General features: G+C 48.7%; 7 protein-coding genes across 7 annotated transcripts; 1 reads left to right on the top strand and 6 right to left on the bottom strand.

Annotated features, from left to right (window-relative positions):
* Positions 1 to 836: 836 nt before the first annotated feature.
* Positions 837 to 1,557, bottom strand: AO090102000114 (ribosome biogenesis protein NIP7; the record flags this gene model as incomplete). Its single annotated transcript, XM_001822301.3, has 4 exons — positions 837 to 860; positions 916 to 1,017; positions 1,075 to 1,244; positions 1,296 to 1,557. The coding sequence occupies 4 exons, from the start codon at positions 1,555 to 1,557 to the stop codon at positions 837 to 839; spliced, it is 558 nt and encodes a 185-aa protein (XP_001822353.1).
* A 195-nt stretch (positions 1,558 to 1,752) lies between these two features.
* AO090102000115 (nuclear export protein Noc3) lies at positions 1,753 to 3,807 on the top strand (the record flags this gene model as incomplete). Its single annotated transcript, XM_001822302.3, has 1 exon — positions 1,753 to 3,807. One exon carries the CDS (start codon positions 1,753 to 1,755, stop codon positions 3,805 to 3,807), a length of 2,055 nt encoding a protein of 684 aa, XP_001822354.1.
* A 478-nt stretch (positions 3,808 to 4,285) lies between these two features.
* On the bottom strand, positions 4,286 to 7,274 carry AO090102000116 (uncharacterized protein; the record flags this gene model as incomplete). The annotated part of the gene is given in 3 exon segments (XM_023236970.1): positions 4,286 to 5,693; positions 5,710 to 6,946; positions 7,064 to 7,274. 3 exon segments carry the CDS (start codon positions 7,272 to 7,274, stop codon positions 4,286 to 4,288), a joined length of 2,856 nt encoding a protein of 951 aa, XP_023091683.1.
* Positions 7,275 to 8,508: 1,234 nt separating this feature from the next.
* Positions 8,509 to 12,881, bottom strand: AO090102000117 (PT repeat family protein; the record flags this gene model as incomplete). Its single annotated transcript, XM_001822304.1, has 2 exons — positions 8,509 to 12,524; positions 12,608 to 12,881. The coding sequence occupies 2 exons, from the start codon at positions 12,879 to 12,881 to the stop codon at positions 8,509 to 8,511; spliced, it is 4,290 nt and encodes a 1,429-aa protein (XP_001822356.1).
* A 2,305-nt stretch (positions 12,882 to 15,186) lies between these two features.
* Positions 15,187 to 16,243, bottom strand: AO090102000119 (uncharacterized protein; the record flags this gene model as incomplete). Its single annotated transcript, XM_023236969.1, has 2 exons — positions 15,187 to 15,393; positions 15,512 to 16,243. The coding sequence occupies 2 exons, from the start codon at positions 16,241 to 16,243 to the stop codon at positions 15,187 to 15,189; spliced, it is 939 nt and encodes a 312-aa protein (XP_023091684.1).
* A 4,954-nt stretch (positions 16,244 to 21,197) lies between these two features.
* AO090102000121 (mitochondrial 54S ribosomal protein mL46) lies at positions 21,198 to 22,356 on the bottom strand (the record flags this gene model as incomplete). Its single annotated transcript, XM_001822306.3, has 3 exons — positions 21,198 to 21,500; positions 21,586 to 22,253; positions 22,311 to 22,356. The coding sequence occupies 3 exons, from the start codon at positions 22,354 to 22,356 to the stop codon at positions 21,198 to 21,200; spliced, it is 1,017 nt and encodes a 338-aa protein (XP_001822358.1).
* Positions 22,357 to 23,400: 1,044 nt separating this feature from the next.
* On the bottom strand, positions 23,401 to 24,018 carry AO090102000122 (CAF1 family ribonuclease; the record flags this gene model as incomplete). The annotated part of the gene is made up of 1 exon (XM_001822307.3): positions 23,401 to 24,018. One exon carries the CDS (start codon positions 24,016 to 24,018, stop codon positions 23,401 to 23,403), a length of 618 nt encoding a protein of 205 aa, XP_001822359.3.
* Positions 24,019 to 24,572: the final 554 nt, after the last annotated feature.

Below are 24,572 nucleotides of genomic sequence, written 5' to 3'. Positions count from 1 at the left end.
ATAGGAGATGGAAGGATCATACCTTGGCAGCTACTGCATCCTTTGCTTGTGTAAAGTTCATGAACTGAGCTATTTGTTGCCTCTGGAGACCCGAGTAAGGTGGCATGGTGGGGTGCAGACGGGCCTTCAGGTACGATCTTCTATCGAGTGCTACACCTGAACAAGGGATGTGAGAGTGAGTGAGACTATTAATAAGAGTAGCGGTAGGTCAGAGGGTCCAGTAACTGTTCAGCCAAGTAAAGATTTTGGGAGATGTAGTAGACAAAACTATGGCTGATCAGATGCAAAAGTTCGCATTGTCGCTTTTGAAGAGCTGACTGATCACTGATAATGCACGTGCCCCGCAGTATAATACATGGACTGATTATCTCCAGATAACTCTTTGAGACAACGAGCAGTCTACAAACTATTGGTACATTATTCATTCAGACGCTTCGGGATATTCATACATTCTTTGCCTGTTACATTCTTGAATGACCTCTATTCGTTATATTATTGCGGCAAGCTGTGTGACCATCAGCGTCCCATCCTTCCCACCAATAAGCCTCAAACTATCGCATGCATGGAGTAGAAAGTTTACATGATTATTGAACCGAGTACTCAAAGAGGTCAAGGGAGACGACATATCGAGAAATGTCTGAAAGGATATAGTTGGGTTTAGGCAAGGGGGAAACGAGCTGTTGTAATCGCATATGATTATGGATACAGTATGCTGAAGAACAAAGGCAAAAACTTTTCTATTGAAACAGACAGATGACTCCAGAACTCCTGCGAGAATCCCCAGGTATCTAGCATCCAAATTCCATGAACGATCCCGCGCATGCAACGATTTTCCTTTACGTCGTAAAGAGAGTATCTTCCTATGCAAAAGTCAGTAGGCTGCGATGTGCGCAAGGACTTCCACATGTAACACACCTCTCTCAGGTATTCCCCTATATCTCCCTGACGGAACACGGTAATTGCTGTTGGCTCCAATTTCCTCGCTTCAGCACTAGAGCGGGCGGTAACACCAAAGCCCTGAGATAACGTTAGTAGCTTATAGCGCCATATTCCCTGTGCCAACGTCTGTCTTACCAATGGAGTATCATTCGAGTTGAAGACAACAACACCTGCGTGTTCTGGACAATCGTCTGACCACCGGTTGACGTGTGCCTTTACCACATTTCCACCATACAGGAAGGGCATCTCTCCATTCTGTTTGATCCAGACCTTGTATCTCGCGTGGGGAGCAATCACATCCAGGGCTGCAGAGGTCAGAGATCTGTTCATTGATCGCTAATGATTGGAGATCTTACCGGTGATGTGCAGCCTGAACTGACCACTCTTGGTGAACTTTCCGATGCAGGTACCAAGTGAGAGAAGGTTTGCGCGAGGAATGGCTGTCGAAAGATTGGCCAAGGACAGTTTCATATAATAGACGCGATTTCCATGGAGACGGAATACATATCGGTCATTGGGGTCATCGGAGGTGGTAATGAGGTTGTTCAACGAGCGACCAGTATAGTTGGCCAATTTCTCGAAAAGCGTTTTCGTCTCTTGTTCAGTGAGTTGACGCATTTTGAATGACTGATGGGGGGTTGTTCGCAGTCGAAGAAAAGCTCCGCGGACAAAAAAATCCAAAAAAAGTCTAAGGTGGAGAGCTTTTGGCATAAAAGTCTTGGCACCGCAAAGAAAAAAAAGTTTCGGACGGGAACCGCTCAAAACCAACCATCGACCCTCACCACGACAACTCAATTGCTCAATAATATCGTCATGGCTCCAGGACGCACGAATAAAAGGAGACGCCTGAGTCCTCCTGGTGATGAAGGCAATGGCACCTCGAAAACCTCCAAAGCCTCAGCCTTGAACAACTTCTACAGCAACGCCTCCGAATGGGACCTCGAACAAGATTACGAGCGCCGTCCGCGCAAATTGGGCAAGAAGGATAAGGAGAGGACAAGGCTACCTATCAAAACCGCGGAGGGTTTGCAAAACCTTGAGGAACCGGAGCTTGAAGAGTCTGACAGCTTCCTTGGCACTGATGGCGATGAGGAGGATGCAGCCTCCGACGCCGAGGATGACATGGACGAGGATGAGGAAACACCTGCTGAGGAGGAGAAGCCCAAAATTCCGTTGAAATTGCAGATCTTACAGGCGAAAGAAGAACTTGCAAAATTGGCAACTTTGATCAATGAAGACCCGGAGGAACATCTTGGCTCTTTCAAAACAATGGCTGAAATGGTAAATAACGGCGCGCACGTTGCAATCAAGAAGCTGGCGCTTGCCTCGCAAGCTGCAATATTCAAGGATGTGATCCCGGGCTACCGCATCCGTCCTCTCAGCGAAGGCGAAATGACCACTAAGTTATCGAAAGAAGTGCGCAAACTGCAAAACTACGAACAATCTCTTCTCTCGCATTATAAACACTACGTTCAGAAGTTGACTGAGCTTACAAAGTCATCTAAAGCCTCACAGGAGGAAGTTGATCCTAGCTTAAAAAGTATTGCGATCAACTGCGCCTGCAACATGCTCCTTTCCGTACCGCATTTCAACTTTCGGTCGGAGCTCTTGAAAATTCTTGTCAACCGGCTCGCAAAGAGACAAGTGGATGCTGATTTTATCAAATGCCGGGAAACACTCGAAGAAGTTTTCTCAAGAGATGAGGACGGAGTTGTCTCCCTTGAAGCCGTTCGCCTCCTGTCGAAGATGATGAAGGCGAAGGAATTTAGAATCAACGAAAGCGTTTTGGACACCTTCTTGCACCTCCGACTGCTCTCCGAATTTTCTTCCAAGGCATCAAGAGACCGGGTCGACCGTGAGCCAGAGGAGAATACATTCCGTGGGAAGAAGAAGCAAAAGAAAGAATTCCGCACTAAACGGGAACGCAAGATCGAAAAGGAGCGGAAAGCCGTGGAGAAGGATATGAAGGAAGCCGACGCCTTAGTATCCCACGAGGAAAGAGATAAGAACCAAGCAGAGACCTTGAAACTTGTGTTTGGGGTCTACTTCCGCATTTTGAAACTTCGCATTCCTGCTTTTATGGGCCCGGTACTCGAGGGCCTTGCTAAATACGCGCATCTGATCAACCAAGATTTCTTTGGCGACTTACTCGAAGCCCTGAAGGACTTGATTGGGCACGCTGATCGGGACGAACTTGAAGACGACGTGGAGGATGAGGATTCTGAATCCGCGACAACATCAAGAGATTCTCAGCGCGAAGCTCTCCTTTGTACCGTCACTGCCTTTGCGCTCCTTCAAGGACAGGATGCTAGCAAGGCGGCAAGCACACTTCATCTTGATCTAAGCTTTTTCATCAAGCATCTTTATCACTCCCTATACTCTCACTCAATCAACCCTGACATCGAATTCAACCCCAACAAATCTCTTCGGCTCCCCGACCCAGATGACAACAGTTCGCCACAGCAACTTAAGAGGAATAAGGTCAACTTTCAGACTCCGACAGTTCTGCTGCTTCACTGCCTTCAGTCCACACTTTTGTCCCGCGCACAAGGAATACCACCTCCTGTGCGTGTTGGTAGCTTCACTAAACGACTCCTGACGACATCACTCCAGGTTCCTGAGAAGTCCGCCATTGCTACGCTTTCCCTTCTAAACCAAGTAGCGAAGCATCACGCAAACCGTATCTCTTCATTGTGGCACAGTGAGGAGCGTAAAGGCGATGGTGTTTATAACCCCTACGCAACAGATATAGAAGCAACCAATGTCTTTGCCGGGACGGTATGGGAGGGAGAATTACTGCGACTACACTACTGTCCCCAAGTCCGTGATGCTGCCGTGGATATGGAGAAGATGATCTCGAGGAAGTAAGACATTGTCATTATGACTATCTGCAATGTATCAACATGACCTTCCATTGCCCTTTAAAAAAACACATTCCTCATGTTCAATCCTTAAACCGAAATGTTTTCCTTTCTCTTCTGATATTTTTATGCCCTTTTTTTGTTCTTTTTGGTTAGCCAGATGATGATACCCGGTAATCTAGAACACGTGAGCAGGTCAACTGCAAGCGTCAATCTGAAATGGAATCTCAAACTATTACCGACTTTTGGTCCCAAATTTTGTCCTGTTAAACCATCTAATGTTATCCCCTTCCTCTTAATAATCAGCACCAATAACCCCCTTGAACTTCAATTCCTAAACGGCCATCTTAGTGCGCCAAAGTCATCATACTCAGTTACCCCAACCAAGGTTCCAACCGAACAGAAAGTCAAAGAAATGAAATCGTCACGGCGTCATAAATGCTTTAAAGCAAATAGCAGGTTGTACATGACCTGGTAGTTTCAAATCAATCGTCATCTGGCTTTTCGATTGACTTGTATGCATAGGCTGCCTGATACCAGGTTGGTAGGCTCGACTCGCTCGCTTCAGACCCTCTAGGAGGGGGGGTCGGGCCACGGTAATAAAACGAAACATCTGAAGCCTGAGACATCCGTGCTTCAGCAAAAGCTGTCAACGGTGAACGTGCTCTAGAAGACGAGCGGAGCGAAGCGGTTGTAAGAGCAGGGAATCCCATGGCGAGATCCTGCTGGTTCTGACTGCGACTTGTGGACTCCGAGGGGCTCTCGATTGAGCTATCAATCCAATCAAACGATGCAGCATTTCTGGAGCGAGAATTCAAGTCCTGAAAGGATCGGGAGGATCTAAGGAGCTGTCTGGACGTCATAGTTTCCTGATTATTGAGGCGCTCGCGTTCAGCCATGATCTGCTGCTGAGCAAGATTGCGCAGAGCGGGATGAACTCTGCTGGGACTAACCTCCACCTGGTGATGCTCTGCCCCAATAGTAGCAATGGCGCGTGTCTGCAAGGGAGGTGTAAAAGGAAGTGGTTCTTGCTTGATGGAGTCTTGCTCTTCAGGAGTTTTATCGTCTTTGCCGCGCTTGGCAGGAGGCAAGGAGCGGCTCGCAGCTTTGCTTTCGCTGCTACGTCGATCACGACCACGGCGAAAAGGATAGAAAAGGCCCATCTTTGCTGGGAACTTCATGATTTCAGCGCTTGCTTTGTGAACGAGAGTTTGGCTGCTAGCAGTTCTTTCTTTGCCCTTCTCGGAGCTGCTGTGCAGAGGTTCTGGACTCCCAGTGGATATTTTACTAGGGTCTTTCAGAATGAGTCTTCTGGGGTGAGGGTCAGTGAAGTGATCTTTTCTGTCATCGCTATGGAGACCTGGAGTGGGGAAGGCTGCCATAGGTGTTGGAACATCATCAGTAAGCGTGTGTTCCTCAGCATGTTTGTTGTCCAGTGCGACAGATTCACAGTTGTGTTCTTCCCCTCTGCTTTCTGTGTTCTTTGTCACCACTTCTTCCTTCCTCATTTGACGTGACTTCATCTTCATGAACTGTTGTGGTCTTTCATTGTCTTTACTCCATCTGATGACATCTCGGCTCCCCTGCAACCTGGTATTCATGGATCTTGCATCCTCTACTGGGTTGTAGGGGAGGTTGGACTTTACAGTCGAGGCCAACGCACTAATCTCGCCCTTCAGTTTGTTGTACTCACTCTGGAAGACCTGTGTCATCCTGTCTTCCATCTGACGCTGCTCGCGCTGTATAGCCCCAACTTGAATCTTCACATCCATCATGACCCTCTGTAGCTCTCTCATCACTTCAGTATCGCTCATCACTCGGTTATTGAGCTTGCGCATGAGTTCCGACAGATGTCCTGTGCCCCTCAGGATTTGATCCGTTGACCAGTTATTACTGTTTTCGAAATGACCGGGCAAGCTTGTTTGCCGTACCGTCAACGTGGATGTGAAGTGAATCCATGTAGGTGGATATCTGCTGCTCCAAGGTTACTGTGTTTTGATAGCCCGGGTGCGGTGGAGGAGGAGCATAGCCTCCGTGAGTCGTCACACCAGAGTAGAAACGAGGATCGTCAATAGGGAGTTGAGAATCGAAGGGCATCCTCATATGTGTTGGGTCGAAGGCAGGGTCAGCCTGTCCAGAGCTTGAGGCCATATGCTCCTGTGACCTACTAGACGAGCGCCTGCTGTACTGTCCGGACGGGGTAGTCACTTCAGTTTGGTCCTGTGTTCTGACAGACGGTGGCCTCTGCTGATCCGATGAGACGACTAGCGGACGGTTTTTCTCTACCGTGCTCTGTTTGCGTTCGCATGACGAGGACACTGGTGCAATACCTTTTGGTGCGTTGGATGTAGATAGCTTGTACGAAGCTGGACTCTCAGTAGAAGTGGCATCAGTCTTTGGCTTAGAGGGAACTGATGTTTCGTTCTCCACCTTCAGACTAATATAGCGTCGTTCCGCATCGACAACCGCTGGATGGCCCCTGCTGGTATCGCCTGTGCTAGCTAGAGGAGATGAGCCGTCAATCAGAACAGTGTCAAGACGCGTCATGGGTTCCACGTTTCCCACTTTTTTATGAGGCCGATGTTGCTCCTGTGTGTCTCTAAGAGCTTTTGCATCAAGCCTGTCATTACCCTTTGCCTGCTGTGCAGGGCAGGATGAAGCGCTCTGTTTAGAGCTCACGAAGCTACCTGAGTCCGAAAACCTAGTGGTCTGGACTGGAGCAGAAGCAGGGTGCACTCCAGGATCTCTGGGCTTGGGGACATACAGCCTTTCCTCATCGAAGTCAACAGACTCAGGCGGCGATTGTTTGGTCTTTCCGACCTGTGGAGTTCCGGCGTTCGATGGCAGTCGAGGCATAGCACTAAGTGGAGGGTCCTGAGCTTTACGAAACTCCTTACCAAGCTCTTTGAAGCTGAGTTTGGATCTCAGCGTCGCCATCATGGACTTTTTCTTTTCACCTTCGACCTTTGTACCCGCACCCTTATCACCAGGATGGGCCTCCTTGTCTCCCTGTGTCTTCAAACCACTCAGCTTCGTGAGAACATTTGGCTTTGAAACCGTCGGCTCAAGCACAGGGACAGAACTACTGACAGCCATAAGACGGGGCTTAGGCATCGGGAGGGCGAGAGCCTCGTCGTAATCCAGTCCTGACGACTTTCTCATCGTACTAGAGCTTGAAGAATAGGACGCGGTTGGACGAGTTATCACTACTTCCATCAGAAAAGCCAAGCCAACAGCAAAAAGGAAGGGGAGACACGATATACCGGTATTAGGATCATACCCCAACTCGCCAAACTCCAGCTTATGCAGCTCCCTTTCACGAATATGTTCTTGTTCACGAGCCCTCATCTGCGACCAGGCATTTCCAGGCACGGTGGGCACAAGAGGCAGTTTGACCTTGGGTTTCTCTCTCAACTCCTTATCCTCAGACTCAGATCTAGTCTGAGCCTCCTGATCTTTATCACAGTCCGCCATAACGAACAAAAAAACAGAAACAAAACAGCTACTAGAAGATAATCACCAAAGCAAACAGGATACTTGAAGAAGTCGTTGTGTCGTTGTTGTTCTATTGCAGTTGCGTTGGTCTGCCACGTCGCGAGATGATATGAGGAAACCAACTTTCAAGTGTTGCTCTTTCACGACAAGAAACACACAAGTAAACAAGATGTGTATGTGGCGAAGCTGATGCCTTCACTGCATTGTGTTGCTGGGCACGCGCCACAGTGCGAGACGTGAATTTCACTCACACCAGTGACACACATGGATTTGGCTGTGGCTGTTCCCTTTTCTTTTACTCTCTACTTTTGTTTCGCCGGATTTATGGGACCGAGAACCTGGAGTTCGGGGTTTGTCTTTACTTTTCTTCCCTTTTTGGTATCTGTATCAGAAACGGCCTTGCTTTCTGTCTGGATAAGGCGTGGGATATGTATGTAATGTAACGTACAAGACCCTTCAGATGTCTTGATATCAGTTGGTTCCGGACATTGAGAGCGAATATACTTTTTTGAACAGAGGTTTGGCTTTCTTTCTCCAACTGATGGGAAGATGTAGGTGACTGACTCCTGCTATCTACTCTGTATGTATCCTGGAGGACTCCCGTAGGACATGGCTTCTCGATATAAGGAGTCGGGAATCTTAGAACGGAGAATGGACATCTTTCAGTAACCTGGATACTGTATGCTCTGCCTGGCTACTATTGCTACTTCTTGTACTTTCTTACATCTTGTCACGGATTGGCCGTATTCGTTTTGCTAATATGATAGGAGCAGGCTTATCCGAAGGAGTAGATACAGTCCAAGAACAAAACCCATTGAAAGAATCTTCAATCTTCATTATCATCAATCATAATCACATCACTACATACTGGTAGACGTAAATCAACGGCAAAACTAAACAAGTTTTGTTAACTACTATCAGTTTTGGCACAACAGACTCGCGGTCAATAATCGACACATTCTGGAGAGGAGAATAAGAAAACAGAACAGATAACAATAACCTGAATTGATAAAAGCACACAAGTCAAATACAGGGGAATCAAATTAAGACGAGTAAAATGAGCGACAAGAAGCTTGGTCAACAAAGCTGGGTATATGCATGCTAAACAGATTGCATCAATTAGTAACAATGAGTCAAGCGCACACTTTCAGATCCCATAGGAGTCGGTGATGATATGCATGGAAGCAGTGCGATGGGTGATCACACTAGAGATTTACTGGTCGTTCCTGGGGCGACGACGGAAAGGAGAGAAGATGGTTCCAAAGAAGTTGACGAAGACGGCGCGAAGGATGACCTTCAACCAGCTGTCATTCTTGGTGTTGCTGAGAGTAACGGCCCGGGTCTGGCTTGGAGACCGAGAGGCGTCACCCTTTTGAGCAACGGCCTTGTCTGCAGTGGTTTCCGTCGCAGTAGCGGGCTCGGCAGTAGTCGATGGTTCATTGGTTGACGCAGCTGGCTCTTCGGATCCTGAACGCGGTTCATTGATATCAGCTTCAGGATTCTCTGAAGGAGGCAATGGTGCGTGCTTGCTGGCTGACGGTTGAGACTCAGGGGCAAGGCTGGCAGCCTTGTCCTCGCCCTTGGTGGGTTGAGACTCTTCCGCAGACGCGGTTTCTGGCTCCTTGTCCGTGTGGGACAAAGCAGCCACTCCAGCAGCTGCAGCTGCAGCGCTTGCAGCAACAGCCGCCGCAGCACCCACGCCAATTAGCTCGGCTGAGGCGTTATTCTTTCCATCCTGTTCAGGAGCATCCTCTTTCGTGGCCTCAGGGACGACCTCAGCTGTATCAGTGCTCTCTTTCTCCACAGGAGGCTCACCAGAAGAAACCGATACAGGCTCCTCCTTCTCGGCCTCAGCAGGGGCTGCTGCTACTGGCTCGCTGGCAGGTTCCTCCTTTTGAGCGATTACAGCCTCTTCAGCCTCAGCCTTAGGTACAACCTCAGGTTCAGTCTCCGGGGCCTTCTGTTCAGCAGGTGTCTCAACAGCCACGGGCTCAGCTGCAACAGTCTCCTCCTTAGGTAGCTCAGTCACCTCTTCCGGCTTCTCTTCGTGGGACTGTGTGACAGCAGGCTCGACCTCGTTCAAGGTGACCTCCTCAGGAACAACAGCCTTAGAAGATTCAGCAGTCTCCTCGACCACATCCGACGAAGCTGGCTGCTCAGCAGACTTATCAGCGACCGGCTCCTCGGAGACAGGCTCCTTGGCGGGCTCTTCGGTAGTAGCCTTTTCAACGACTTCCTCGGTAGCAGGTGTCTCAGCAACCACGGCCTTCTCAGTTGGTTCTGGGACAGAATCTTCAGCCACGGTCTCCTCACTTGCTGGCTTTTCAGTGGAGTCATCCACAGGCTTTTCTTCCGCAGCTGGCTGCTCAGCTGGCTCGGGTTCGGCCGCCTGCTTCGTGGCAGGCTCTTCAGTAGTCAGCACTTCACTCACGAGCTCAGCTTCCTTGGCGGGCTGTTCCGCAGCAGGTTCCTCCGTAGAAGGCTCAGCAGCGACAGATCCCTCGACAGTAGGAGGTTCCTCTACAGGCGACTCTTTGACGGCAGGTTCCTCGCTAGGTTGTTCGACAGGAGTGGGCTCTTGAACAGCAGCCTCTTCAGCAGCGAGCTCCTTAACAGACTCTTCTGCGGTGGACTTCACCGGTTCAGCTTCCTTGGCGGGCTCGGATTCAACTGGTTGCTCAACAACGGGAGTTTCCTTAACGGGCTCTTCGAGGGTCGTTTCCTCGGTAGCATGCTTCGTCTCCTTGGATTCTTCGGTGACTGGTTCCTTGATCTCATGCTCGGTCACATCAGCGGGCTTTTCATCCGTTGTAGGCTCCTCTGCCGCCACTTCGGGGCCTGACGCCTTGGTGGGTTCCTCAGTTGCCTCCTTTGTTGTCGAATCCTCAGTAGCGGGCACTTCAGAGACAGGTTCCTGTGTAGCCGGTTCTTCCTTCGTCAAGTCCTTAGCGGGCTCCTCAGCTGTTGTTTCTTCCGCGACGGGCTTCTCGGATGTAGGCTCTTCAACGACAGGCTCAGTAGTTGTAGCCTCCACTTCAACAAGAGTCTTCGCAGAGGCTTCCTCTGGAACCTCTTCCTTAGCAGCTTCAACAATCTTCTCGCCTTCTTCGGCAGGAGACACCTTCGCGGCCTCTTCGGTGGGGGCTTCCTCGACGGAGGGTTGAACAACCTCTTCCTTCGTGGTGGCTTCTTCCGAAGCAGGCTCAGCCTTGGTCTCTTCTACCGGCTTTTCGATGGGGGCCTTTTCATCCTCAGCAGCGGGCTCAGAAGTCTTCTCGGCAGGCTGTTTCGATTCTTCCGTTGCAGCAGGAGCTTCAGCCGTGGTGCTCTCTGGAACGGACTCTACCGGTTCTTCGGAAGTTGTCTCAACAGGGGCTTCGGTCTCTTCTGTTGTTGTCTCCTTCGCTGGTTCCTCTGCTACAACATCGGCATACGTGGGTTGCTCGGTGGTTTGCTCTTCCACTGCCTTCTCGGCGCCGGACTCCTTAGTAGGTTCGCTGGGGGCGTCTTCGGTGGCAGAGGATTTGATGACGGGTTCTTGCGCAACCGATTCCTGAGCATCCGGGGCTGCAGTGGACAGAGTCTCCTTAGTCTCTTCCACAACCGGTACCTCCTTCACTGCTTCAACGACGGTCTCCTCGGTAGACGGCTTATCCTGAGCAGCAGTGTCATTAGTGGCAGGCTCCTCAGCAGATGTCTCCTTAGGTGCCTCGGACACTGCCTCCTCCTTGACAATCTCCTTTACTGATTCTTTAGGAGCGGCGGGTTCTTCGGTCTTTTCAGGGACTGGCTCTTCCTTAACAGGCTCCTTTGCTGGTTCTTCGGCAACGGCTGGTTCAGGAGCGGCAGGTTGCTCGGTCTTTTCAGGGACCGGCTCTTCCTTAACGGCCTCCTTAACTGGTTCTTCAGCAGATGTCTCCTTAGGTGCCTCCGACACTCCCTCCTCCTTCACGGTCTCCTTAACAGGTGCTTCCACGACGGCTGGATCAGCGGCGGATATGTCCTTAGGCTCTTCCGGCGCCGCCTTCTCCTCGACCGGTTCTTCGACAGCGGGCTCCTCAGCCACAGGCGCTTTAATCGCGGGTGTTTCTTCCGACTTTCCAGGGGCTATCTCTTCCTTAACGGGCTCTTTGGTCGTCTCCTGAGACTCTTCCGCCGCCGTTTCCTCTTGAACAGGAGCCTTATCCGACTCGTCGAGCTTCTCAGTGGCGGATGTCTCCTTCACTGCTTCGGTGGTCTCCTCCTTAACGGGCTCCTCAGCAGCAGGCTTCTCGGAGACTGTCTCTTTGGACTGTTCCGGTGCAGCCTCCTCCTTAACAGATTCCTTCACTAGCTCTTCAGTGGCGGGAGCTTCTTTGGGTTCTTCGGGGGTCGGCTCTTCCTTGGCGGGTTCCTCAGAAACAACTTCCGCCTGTTTTGTCTCGGCAGGCTCTGTGGCAGGCTCCTTGGTGGTCTCCTCCTCCGCAGTTGGTTGCGCTTCGGTGGCGGGCTGCTCCGTAGTGGTTTCAGCTGCAGGGGTTTCGGTGGCGGTGGGCTTCTCGGTGTTCGATTCTTGAGCGGGAGTTTCCTCAGCCGTGACTTCGGGTGTGGACATCTCAACAGCAGGCTCCTCTGGTTTTACTGCTACTTTTTCAGTAGCCTTTTGTGGCTGGGATTCCTCAGGTTGCTTCTCAGCCTCAACCTTAGCCTCGCCGTTCACAACTGGCGCCTCCTCCTGGGTAGAGGTGGCTGGAACTTCTTCGGCCTTCTTTTCAGTGCCTTCCTTCTCTGCCACTGGCTGAGATTCAGCCACCTTCTCCTCGGGCCTTTCTACCACCGGGTCGGACTTCTCCTCGGCCACGGGCTCGTCCTTGCTCTCGGAGGTCTGCGCAGCGGGTTCGGTTCCGTTAACTTCTGGCTCCTTGGTGCCGTTGGAAAGAGCCTCCTTCGGTTCTGCCTCAGTCTCTGCTTTGGCATCAGTCTCGACAGGTTTCTCAGGGACTTGTTCGGTCTTCTGATCATCGGCCGGAGACTCGTCAGCTACAGGGGCTTCGTGCTCAGCGACTCCATTGACACCATTCGACTTGTGGACGCCATTCGTTACCGGCCCACCCTCGGTCGAAGCATCCGTCTCGGGTTCTTTTGTGGCCTCCTCCGCCTTCTCACTGGCACCATTCTGAGCCGGAGTCTCCTGCTCGGCTGCAGACTTGACGGTAAGGTAATTGTTGACCAAGCCCTCCGTTCCAGAAGCTATGGTTCCAAAGCATTAGTTAGTCATGCCGCGATTCCCGATATAGTTACGTAAAACATTGCCGAAGCCGGTTCGAACTTACCGTTCTTTACAGACTCATCGTGAAACCACGAGCCAGTTGCGCCTTCTCGGAATCTGTACTGGTATTGCCCCGGAGCCAGCTTGAAATCCCGGAAGAAGAGGTACTCGGTCGAGTAGAGACCCGGGTCTAGTTCCGACTCGACCTCTATCGTCTTAACGTTCAGCTCCAATGGCTCCCATTGAGGTTCCGAGAAGGTACCGGCGACGAAGATGGTAGGGGTATCAGTCGGACGACGGACGGAGATGGTAACAGTCTCAGTAATGGATTCCACCATTGTTATGATCGTCAAGGTCGTAACAGTCGTTAAGTATCAAACAACAGGTCAAAGCGCGATGGGGAGGTTTTCAAGAACAATTACACAACAGGGATATCGAGTGAATCGATAGAATAATATACAAAAAAACAGAAACGAGGAACGAAAAGAGAAGAGGCCTCCCAGGCAATGGATCGGGTAATAGGGTTGCGAGAGGTAAGGGAGGTGAAACTTTGGGGGGGCGATAGAGGTGGGATTGGTCAGATCAGGATGTATGAGTTTGATTGATGATCAAACCAAACTCACAATGGGGACAGAGAGTTGTGTGATAGTAGTAAGATAGTTAATGAGTTGAGGAGGGGAAAAGAGAGAAAGGAGAGAGGAAAGGAGAAAGACAAGAGTCAATCATGGGTAACATAAAAAAAAGGGAAAAGAAAAAAAAAAAAAACAGAAGGGTCCCCACTCAGCGATGGAGGAGGGAGAATTCCGGACTAAGATGGTTAGTGAGGTCGACTGATGGAGGGACTGAACTCCCGCTAGTGGCCGAATGGCCGTTAACTTAGGGATTAGTTTGGCGGGGCAGCGAAGTAGTTGTCACAGTGATACTGATTTCATTCCCGTCTGGGTTGGGGGATTGTTTTGCTTTTGCTTTTTCAAATTCGTTATCTATGTCGCATATATATAACTTGAGCTTTAAGGGGGGGTTGAGACAAGAGACATATGTTTACGTGACAAAAAAAGAAAAGCGCATAATTCATGAAGTAGAAATGATATTATAAGGTAGGTATTACTCGGAATGAATCTGTAGATATCACCAATTGAGTCATGCTGGAGATAGACAAACCTAGATGCATTGCTTACTCCTCCGGACGGTTCGCATGGAGGGGACGCATTAAAAGTATCTGCAGATCTTCGATGGCTGCGTGATTCCATCGTCTTTGTACGTCACTGGTTACCGACTGGAAAATGCGGTGAGTGGACAGCGCCAATCACGGGAACAGCAGAAAATATGTTCTTAAACAGATTGAGTAGTGGGTAAACATCCAGCCAGTTATTGAACTTGGTGATGTACAGCGCCATATGCAACGATAACGGATGTTGTGCACATTGGCCGAAATCAGATCATCCTCCAGTCGGCTGATGGAGGGAAATTTTCATGAGACGAGCAAATAGAAATTAAAATCCTGCTCGCCGGATCGCGCAGGAAAGAAAAAAAAAAACAGTGGAGAACTATACTGACTAGACTCATAGTGCAGTCATGGCACCATAACCCCTACTCCATCCGGTTTAGTCGCCCTCCGCTACGGACTCCACTCGGCTCACTATAAACTGCGGAAATCATATCATCCTCTCAAGAGGGATTGGAAATACGACGACATGGACCAATCCTCGAAGATCGACCTATTCTTGTCCGCCTGGATATTCATGCGTAAACCGGGGCGATGCAATTTTAATTACATCTGCAGCACTAAGGCGGGACATCGAGATTGGACTCCTCTCCGCTTGCTTCTTGTTCGCCTTGCGATCACAATCCCTCGGCTTCATGAAGGTTGATACCGACTACCAATCTTACCTGTCCGAATGTGCCAGAACCAGTAAAACTCCAAGTCATCGCGAGCCGTCCACCCTCCCATACCATTTATTATGTCATAGAAATCCAGTATGCCAATTGCAAATGTCATTATTGTCTTTTCGTCGTTGCGGTTCAGCCCCCCATCCCTTGGGTGACTCAGTGGAGCATCCACTGCTTCCAGAGCCGTGGAACAATATGTCCCTCGGTAATTATTTCCCTGCGATGTAACAACCTCCTGCTTTCCACCCTGTCGTAGCAATTTCCCAAGAGGCAATGGATTTATGATATACCCTTACGGCTTACCAGCCAAGATTCGAAAACCCGTGACATTGCAGTGATGTGAGCTCCGTTTCGTCCCATTGCAGCCTAACCAACTCTATTCCGAGGATGATGTTTTTCAATGGACGTAACTTTATTCTTCTGCGCTGGGTACTCACTTGGGTTTAGTGCCCAGGGATCGTCGGCCGAAGTATAAACGACTGAACTTTCCTGCCCTTTGCCTCACCCTGCGCCCAAATTCTCATTCTCCAACGAGGATCAACGCTATCTCGTGAAACCCGCTGCAGATCATGCATACTCAACAAATTAGCTATGGCCCATGATCTTTTGTCACGGACCCTTGCTTTGACTCCTCCCCAGGGGTAACGAGTCCTAAAGCAGTCTGTCGTCAGAATTGTAAGTATCCTATCAAGTGATTTTAAACGAGGTTTTGATTTCAATCTCAAAGGGAACGCTATTTTTCAAAACGCTGGATCAAGTATCTCGAAGAAGTAAGAGAACAGAATGATAGAAAAACACCGGTACGCTCATCATGTCCCCCTGTATGCTTGACACCGTATCCTCAAAACAATTATGGTAAACCAGGGGGAGAAACAAAAAGAGACTCAACATGTTGGGCCCAACCAGCGGCGCAAAACATGGAGTCGTAGGCTCATAAGCCATTCGTGGGTCGTGGCTGCGCTAATTAAATGGCAAAGGGAGAATCACAGATGGTATATTATCGGGAGTAAAGCGCCAAACATCGTTAGTATATCTCTAGATCTTCGAACTCGACCACCAAGGAGTCCTGAGAGCCTACTGTGGACTCGCTTAAAACCGGACCGTTCATCATCTCCCACATGGTACTATTGCGAGATATGTTATTTGGCCGACTCGCGTACACTCCCACATGGATAAACTTGTCTTCCACGCCGTAGAAGAACCATGTCACCTCCCGTAGCTTCTTCCACGTGCTGCTCACTGCGCTCGGCGTCAGTGCATAGGGAACGGCGGATGGGATCTGGTACCAGATCCAGAGGGAGTTGCCGATCCGCTCTAATTTGATACGCAGCGACTGCACGGTTGAAGGCCCGCTGTCGGGGAGGCTGAGCGGTGAAAGACACCAATCGGCTCCATCCGCAGTTGCACTGACCGATGAGGCGTTCACAGTGCCCGAGCTAAATTCCATACCCGCCTTGACCCATTTGCACGGTCGTGCGATCTGGGGGTATCCCGAGCGACTCGATCGCGTTCCGGAATCCAATGGGACGCTCTCGGACGAGCAGGATTGTGGTGCGGCTCCGGCAAAAATAACCAGTCCACCCTGGTCCCATTCCATTTCCCAGTCCGCACTAACCGTCACTTCTGCGAGTATAAATGGATTTCGCAGTGATGTGAATATAATGGGGGCTGTGGACGTGTCACCATTTGGGGGCTTCCGCCAGAGATCGGTATTGGGACCAGCGGTAAGGGTAAAATATTCCATGCATTGTGGGAGAGAAAATGTTTCTGGCAAATTCAATGCCGTAAACGACGAACTGGCTGGAGGCATATTGTTTCTTAGAGACCACACGGACCAGTCGGTTCACCAACGGGGATCCTCGTTCCTTCTTCCTTTTCGGTGCAAGTCAACTTGATCCTGTTGCTCACCTCCGTCGGGGAGAATAAAAAGAAAACAATGATAAAGTCCTGGCTCTTCTGCCTTCCCCTTAATTCTCTAACGTCAGCTTCTGAGGTGTCGACAAGCTGCACGCGCGGTTTCCGTATTTTTCAGCAGCGTGAGCATAGAAAATTGGGTCCGAGTGAAAGTAAAAGTAGAAAGGAGAAGAAGAGAGAGATTCTGGATAAGTAAGGTGTGAATGATGGCGGGTATCCGGTGCCCCAAGAACAGAAGCAAGGGATTTCTGTCCTTCAAGAATCCAAGTCCAACCTGGCGCTTTTCAGGGCCCTAGTATGGATTGAGTAAGTCCCCCAAGTGCACAGCCAGGAAAAGAAAACGGATCAAGTCTAGACTCGGCGACGATGCAAAATCGAAGCAACGGACTTATAATATATAAATATAATTATAGAAGGAGAGGAAGAAAATTGATACAACAAACACAACCTTTTAAGTGTCAATTGAGAAAGAAAGTAAGAATAATGTTGGAAGCCAGATATGGCGTTTCGATCGGAAAGCCGCGCATAGATCGACCTCAAGGGAAAGGCTCCAATGGAAACGAGAAACCAAACATTTAAGCCACAGAGACGCGGCTAGAGTCACAATGACTAAAGTTGCCGGTAACATGCAAAGATCAGATCTCAAAGTCTTGGGACTAATCGTGGCAATTGAGCCATGGGAGCTGATTTATAGAGTCGGGGCGAAGTGTCTTTGCCCCCCTAAATCAGGGCGGAAAAATAGCCAAGCAGCAGCAATGTCCAACGGGGGGAAGAACCACTCTGCTGGAACATGTCCTCATTCCTCTGACGGTTCCGACGCGCTGGACACTCCTCGAACCATGTTTATTCGAACGTTTCTTTTTTTTCCTTTTTCTTCTTTCTTTTTGAGTTTCCTCTTTCTTTTTCCTTTTTTATTTTTTAGACTTCTGTCCTCTGTGCGTAGACATCATGGTTTGATTTTTCTAGCGAGATTTGCTTTTCAGGTTCGGTTCTGCAGCGGATGGGCTGCAGACCAGTTCAGGAGTGGCGGGTCGGATGCTGCATCATTGGGAGACAAGCAGTCCACGCAAGTGGTGAGTTGTGGGGGATAATGTTGGTCCAAAGCAGCTGAAACAGAAGCCGAAAGAGAGAATAAGTCGCAAAAGTCCAGGACGTATTGGCCCGACACTTGTGGCTAGTTCTGGGGACTCAGCAGAGATCTCAGAAGAGAGCTGAAAAGAAAATGGAGAATGGACGGAAGGTCCGAGGTGGATGGAGGGTTAAAGGAAGTAGTACTTTTAGTGTTGTTGCAAGTGGTGTGGGAAAAAGTGTTTATTTAATTGCCCTGTTTGCCACTCCACTCACAATGCACGATGGGCACCTGCGCCAGTCTTAGTCCCTTGTGAATGGACGCTTTGATGTTTTTTCTCCTACTCTTGAGATATCTATCTATAGTAATTCCTTAGACCTGTCTATTTCGCCAGGACATTGTGCGTCTCTCGTATAAGAACAATCCGAAGAGTTGGGGTTGTTAGAAGGTCCCGGTACAACCTACAAACATTACTATGGCTACTTGCATAGTAAAGGTGATTGCTAGTCAAAATCCAGAAGCACTATATCTGCATGTTTGAGAGTTGAATCGTATCCTGATCAACTTCCTATTATCCAATTCATAGATATGAAGCCGAAAATGAACCGTATGCATATTCCCAACACTTATTTGTTGACTCGTGCCTTGGATGTCTTTCAGTTTAGCACCAACGTTCAGCGATGTAATGCCAAATACAACCAAGGATCTCGATGGCGTGAGCTTCTAGACTCGTCTAGACCATAGAACCCAGCATCATGCGAATGCGGGTACACTCCACGGAGTGTAGTCATGATGTGTTTCCTGACCATCTTGACAAAATGCTTGAACGGCGATAGGTGCATCGAAAGGGATGCCGTAATCCTAGTGTTTCTCCACCGTCTAGTATACCCTCCTTCAATTTATTGATGTTACCGCGACTTGGGAGAATCTTGCAATCAGGCGTCGGGATCAATAAGAATCGGAGAAATTTGTCACCTAAAGCCCTCTCCCATTCACCAACCTCTTACATCGCAATTATAGTAATCATCTAGTAATAACTTCATCACTTATCGTCAGACATTGCCAATCCAATATATTTCTCCCTACTCAGGCATATCGATTGTTTGTTGAGTGAAACAACCTCGGGAAATTTGTTGCATATAGGCCTAAGTTAATGTGGTTATGCAGGGCAGGTCCTTTATGGCACAGTGTTTGCTTTTATAAGGATCCCAATTAGGGCTGGGGTGTCTCCTACCTAGTATGATAAATCCAACCACTCTAGCTCAAGACATCAACACAAATAAAACTGCAGTACAGTTACTCATAGAAGAGTCTTTAACTTTGATAAGCATTGCATTATATCCAGGTTCCCCAATGTGGATCTCTTTTTGCCTTTTTTTTTTTTTCTTTTCACTTGTTTTTCTTATTATTATTTGGTACTTTTCAACTCTCAGCTTTTGTGGACCGTGGCTGTGTCGGGCGCAGGTAGCCGGTGGATCTAGTATACGCGATCCATGCCATCCTATGATCCTACAGAGTACACACGACTCTTCTCTCTTCAGCTCTTCAGCCCTTCTATTTAAACTTTGAATTTCGGCAACTCTCTCATCTTATGCTTCAGAGTTCAGCTTATGACTGTACTATGATATGAATGCGGAAATTATACGGAGCATCCTGTAGCCGTGACTTAGCTTGTGAAGACAATTTATTGATAATGTCTTCCTATAACAAGCAGTAGGGAAAATAAAGCAAATTGGGCAAGTTCTTAACACGTAATCTATACAGATAGTACACATAGTAATGCTTATTCCAAGCCCTACCAAGTGCTTATTCGCATGCAAATCCCGGCGTTGATTCCATTTTAAGTATTTCTCTCTTGCCCGAGATTCGAGATAAGACTGAGGAACCTAAAGCACTTACAGCCTAAACAAGATTCAAGATCCTGTAGTACAGTGCGACCTAACAACCACATAGACCACTACCTAGCATGATCATCGCTCACCAAACCAGAACTAAACACTCCAGGAGAAACTACTATTGTATAAGCTCCGCTTCTATGTCAAGAAGAGCCGACATAGCCAACTATATTTATATATCGTTCATGCTACATAATTGGACAAACACAGCGATCAATCACCATGTATGTCTCATTTCTTTGTTTATTTCTTTGTTCTTTCAATGACAAATACCCAGTTTAAACCCTAAACCAATCACATATATGACGATCCTTCTCCCAGTAAGGGCTCAAATCTATAGACTCAGCCACCTCACTCATGCCAGCATCTATCTAATAGGATAGGTCCTCCACTCGAGTCCTATAGGCCCCCACTTCTACTTTCGCCTATTTATTATTACTGTTTGAACCCAACAATCCCAAAGCCATCGTCTCATGAGATACAATGCAATAATAACCCCCAACCCACAGGTCCGCGGATATTGCGGGTTGGACTCTTGCGATAGCAGCCAAGTCACTTCCAGGTTCCCTCAATATTATATACAGAGTAAATAATCAGACACCTATCAGGAAAATTAAATCCGTCTGAAGATCAATATTATCCTGAATTAGAAATGTAATCTACAATATGCGTTCACTACATGTATGCACATCTTTCAGCAATCAATGCCTGATTACTAAGGCAGTAAACGCGTCATATTCCCGACCACCTACTAGTGTCTTGGCACTTGATACACTGCAACTCCAACCCCAACCCCAAACGGGAATACCTAGTTACTGCAGTGGGCCATCCATTTCATACTAACTACCAGTCAACAACCCATCAATCCCAACCCCAAAACAACCCAGAACCCGAAACCAAAGAAAGGAAGAGAAGAAAAAAAAAAAGAGAAAGAAGAAAGACAATGGTCTGTTCCAAATGCCAAAAGAAACTCAAATCCACCGAACTAGCTACTCCCGGCGTAAAACGCAAAAGTGAGATGTACTATGGTTCGCCCTCAACCTCAGTGGGAGGTGGCGGTGGAGAAGGGAGTAAGTCTAAGCCGACGTTAGGGAATACGGGTATTGGGAAAGTATGTTATGTCTTTTCTTGTTTTGTTTATTGTTTCTATGGATTTGCGGGTTTGTGTCGCTTGGAGTGTTTCATGAATATGGAGGTGGCTGACTTGGTATATTGCTATAGAGCAAGTTGCTTAGTTCGAAGGCTAAGAATCCTTATGCGGCTTATTCGTCTGCTTGTGAGAGTTGTAAGACGAAGACGGAGCAGGGGAGGAAGTTTTGTCAGAGGTGTGCTTATCAGAAGAATGGTTCGTTTCTTTTTTCCTTGTGACTCTTCTTATATCTTGTTCTTTGTCCTAATGGTGACATTGTGGGGGTTGCTAATTGATATTATAGCTTGTCCGATGTGCGGAAGGAGTATGGCTGGAAAGTCTAAGAAGGACCAGCCTATCGTGCAGGGGCAGAAGTTTAATTTGAAGTGATTGAAGGATTGGTTTGGGTCATTAGTTGATTTCCCTTGTTCAGCCAGGTTGTTCGTGAGGTCGGTTATACTGCCTTGTTTACGTTGGGTATGGATTAAAGTATATTTCATGGCGTTTGGGGCCCCGTTGATACTGTATACCAGAGGGCAATGGGAGATGATTTGCGAAAAATGATATGATAAACTCAAAAGCTAGTTATACATGACATACAATAGTATATGCAGTTCCGGCCCATCTCAGGCGTAGGCACTTCCCACTGGATCGAATCGCTCAGTTCTATCAATACACTCCTTCTAAAGCTAGCACAGGATCTGATCATTCTCAGACGAGATGCCTAGCAAGCCGTACACCCCGCTTAATCAACTATCTACCGCTCAGCCAACATGTTCTTAATGTTGCTGTAGTACTGTGGCAGCACATAGGGTGCAATCTCCTCCTTGGTCAGCCACTTGAAGTCCTGGAGATTCTGCGTGTTGGCGGCCAGATCAGCCTGTCCGGCCATAATTCGAGCCTTCATGAAGAAAGTCTTCTCGCCCAGATGCTCCGTGCCATTGGCCTTGTCGACCCTCGGATATCTGAAGTTGTAGACGTGGTGCCCAACGGGGTGGAAGCCCACCATCCAGGTGTTCATGTTAACGCCGGCAGTCTGCGCAAGGGTACGTTCAGCAGCCTATATGTTACATGACAAATCAGTATTACGCCCAATATAGTGCAAGAGAAAGGACACAGGGATAGGCAATCTCCGGTGCACTCACCAGTCGAAGAGTTTCATCCTGCTCCACTGGAGAGCTGGGGAGCCTCCAGTACCCCTCCTTAGTCTGAACCAGAAGATAGAGTGTCCTCTGAAGGGCCCGGTTCAGGCTTCTCTGGTCGTTCTTCTGATCCGCTTCCGTTACTCGGGGGAATGGCCTGGGGATCTCCTCCTTCTTGCTGGTGTCTTGGGAGGTAGCATTGACTGTAGCTTCCGCATCCTGCACAAGCATCTCCACCTGGTGCTCCGGTTCGGCCTCGACGGCTCCGACGAGAAGTTCATCGTTCCATGCGTCCTTCGAGTACGCATTGTATTTGCCGATGTCACGCGCAGCCGTCTGGCGCTCCCGGATTTTACGCTTCCAGTCTTCGTCCGCCGGCGTTCCTCGCTTGAAGTAAAAGTACTTGGTAAATGGAAGCGCCAAACGCTCGTTCAGTCGCTTCTGGTAGAAATAGTATGCTTTCTCGAATTGTGAGAGGTCGCGGGTAATCTGAGGGGGGCGGGATAGGGCCACGCCGGCATTGATTGTGTAGACGGGCTTCACGACGGGGAAGGTAGTTGTAGCGGTAGAGGTAGATTCTGAAGAAGGCTGTGCAGCGGCCGAGGAATAATTGCGGCGAACAAGCGTCTCTTGACAACTTCTGCACACTTTGGGGTCGGCAATCGAGGGCCCTAAACAGAGTCAGTACGGCCGATACTTGGCCATTTGTGCAATGGCAAAAGACGTACGCAAAACAGACGCTATGCGCCTGGCACCATTGGATCCCGACGACATGTCGCCGACTGTGTTTGCTGGATACTGACGTGCTTGTCAACAGTCCGACGCCGATATTGCGAGAAAAGTTGGCGGTCACCTGTCCGCTGAGAGAGCACCGGAAACACTAAACCCAGGGAGGTTAGACCATCAGGTGACCCGCCATTTTTCTCCCTTTAAATTTCTTCCCGCTGTTCCTTGTACTCCCTTTTCTTCTTCACAGCACCTTTTCCTTATCGTCACTGTGTTAAGATTCTCCACGACCAGTCGATCATTTACCGGTGCTCAGAGTGAGTACTTATTTGCGGCTGATTTCGCTAGCGGTACCTTCTTCAAAATCAAGGTGTACTGTTAGATAGATGCTGCATACATCCCTGACTTACTACGCTGTTTGCTTGGGGGTTTGCGAACTATAGTAGATTATGGGCGAGTGTTTCTGTTCTCCATCCCATGTGAGGAAGAACCAGTATATTATTTTCGTATACTCCGTAACGCAAAGGTCATCATCCAATGGAGAGCCTCGACTGGTTCAGATGAAGGTATGTTTAGCTGGACGCTAGCTCCTAAACAACATTCCAGACTCTTTCTTCCGTACCAAAGACACGCAATTTATTACCGTAGACCTTCCAAAACTCGGCGCCTTGCCGGGGAATTAATTCCCCATTGGCGACTTTTCGAGTGACATCGACGGAGCTGCTAGATTTACGCGATTTGAGGGCCATGCTTTCAACTCGATCGTTAATCTCTTCAACATCAAGTGCATCAAATCTCGTGCCAAGCTTGGTGCTCGTCGGTGTCTTGAGCGGCTTTTTTCTCGCTGCCGATTCCTTCTCTACACTGCCCTTTAGGCTTTCCGGAACAGCCAAGGTCGTATTGTTCAGGCCCATAGTATCCGATTGACCTTTCAGTTCTACCGGATCCGGGAGCTTGGAGATACCTCCGTCACGAAGTTGAGCAGAGAGCTTGATAAATATCTGAGCAGTAAGCAAGCTGTCATATCCTGCCTCGTGGTCGATTCTCTGGCTGTTATACTTCGAATGCTGTTCATGTACACCTGGTCAATAATCAGCTTGACGCAACAACAATATAAGGCGAGGCATTTTCCGCACTTATTTTCGGGGTCTTTATATGGAGAAGGTTATCGTTGATCTCACTCAAAGACGATTTGGGGGTGATAGAACCGCAATCGTGCGTAGCCATGTATTTTGTATCCATCAAAATTGGAAACATATGATGAACAATTGCTTGGAATTCTTCCAGCTTATCCGGAAGTGGCCCAAAAAAGCAGCGGTAAAGATATACCACGTCCGTGAAAAGATTGTGTCCTACTAGCACAGGTCGGTGAGTTCTCAAGCGCTGCTGCAATTTCTCAGAGAACCCGTGTAGTGAGACCTGTGGTTCCACGACTGTCGAGCTGTTCATTATGCTCCCGAAACAAAACGGATCAAGATGCGAGAGATCACCACCAGATAACGCTTCCACAATCCATCTGAACCCGATCTGCTTCCAGACTCGCTCTCGTGCCCGAGCCATCCTCTGCTCTTGGATAGCCTTCTCGCGGTCTTCGTCATAGTCAATGACTTGGATGAAAGCAGGCCTACTGATAGTCACTAGAGACGGGTATTCGACCTCTATTAGCTGATGAACAAGCCTCTTTTGGAAGTTGTTCAAGACTGATGGCATAATCTTAGGCTTTGGAGACGCGGTGTAGCGCCTTGGCGGGGGGATGTTGAGATAAGCCTCACGAGCCTAGCGACGTTTAATTAGGGAGCAAAGCAATATATTCAAGGCAATTTACCTCACCAAGCGCAAGCCATCCGTCAACCAGATATCGTACTGCCCCCAGGAACGCCAGAGAGTCATGTTCTGTCTCCTTAACGTCGATCACTTTGCGTACGGAGGTACGGCCATACCTCTCAGCAGCCCTGGCTATGGCTATTGTCTCTTCTTCCCGTGACAAATAGTGAACGCCATCACTATAGAGGGAATTTAAGCAGAATTTATTCTCCAAGAGAAACTCGACGACTTCAATAGATCTTAGTTCCATTATCTCCCAGGTATCAAACTCGAAGGCCTACCGCCGCTTTGGAAGCACATATCCCTCCCCACTTCTAATCTACGGTCGATTATTGGGTTCAGGTATAAGTTATAGGGTTTCAGGATGTAGGTTCCTGTAATTATGACCATTAATACCTGTAACTCAATCTTCGAGAACGGACGTCTCTTACCTGACTCAG

This window comes from Aspergillus oryzae, chromosome 4 (genome assembly GCF_000184455.2).
Source record: "Aspergillus oryzae RIB40 DNA, chromosome 4".
NCBI classification, from domain to species: Eukaryota; Fungi; Ascomycota; class Eurotiomycetes; order Eurotiales; family Aspergillaceae; genus Aspergillus; species Aspergillus oryzae.
This window is presented reverse-complemented; position numbering and strand designations above follow the sequence as displayed.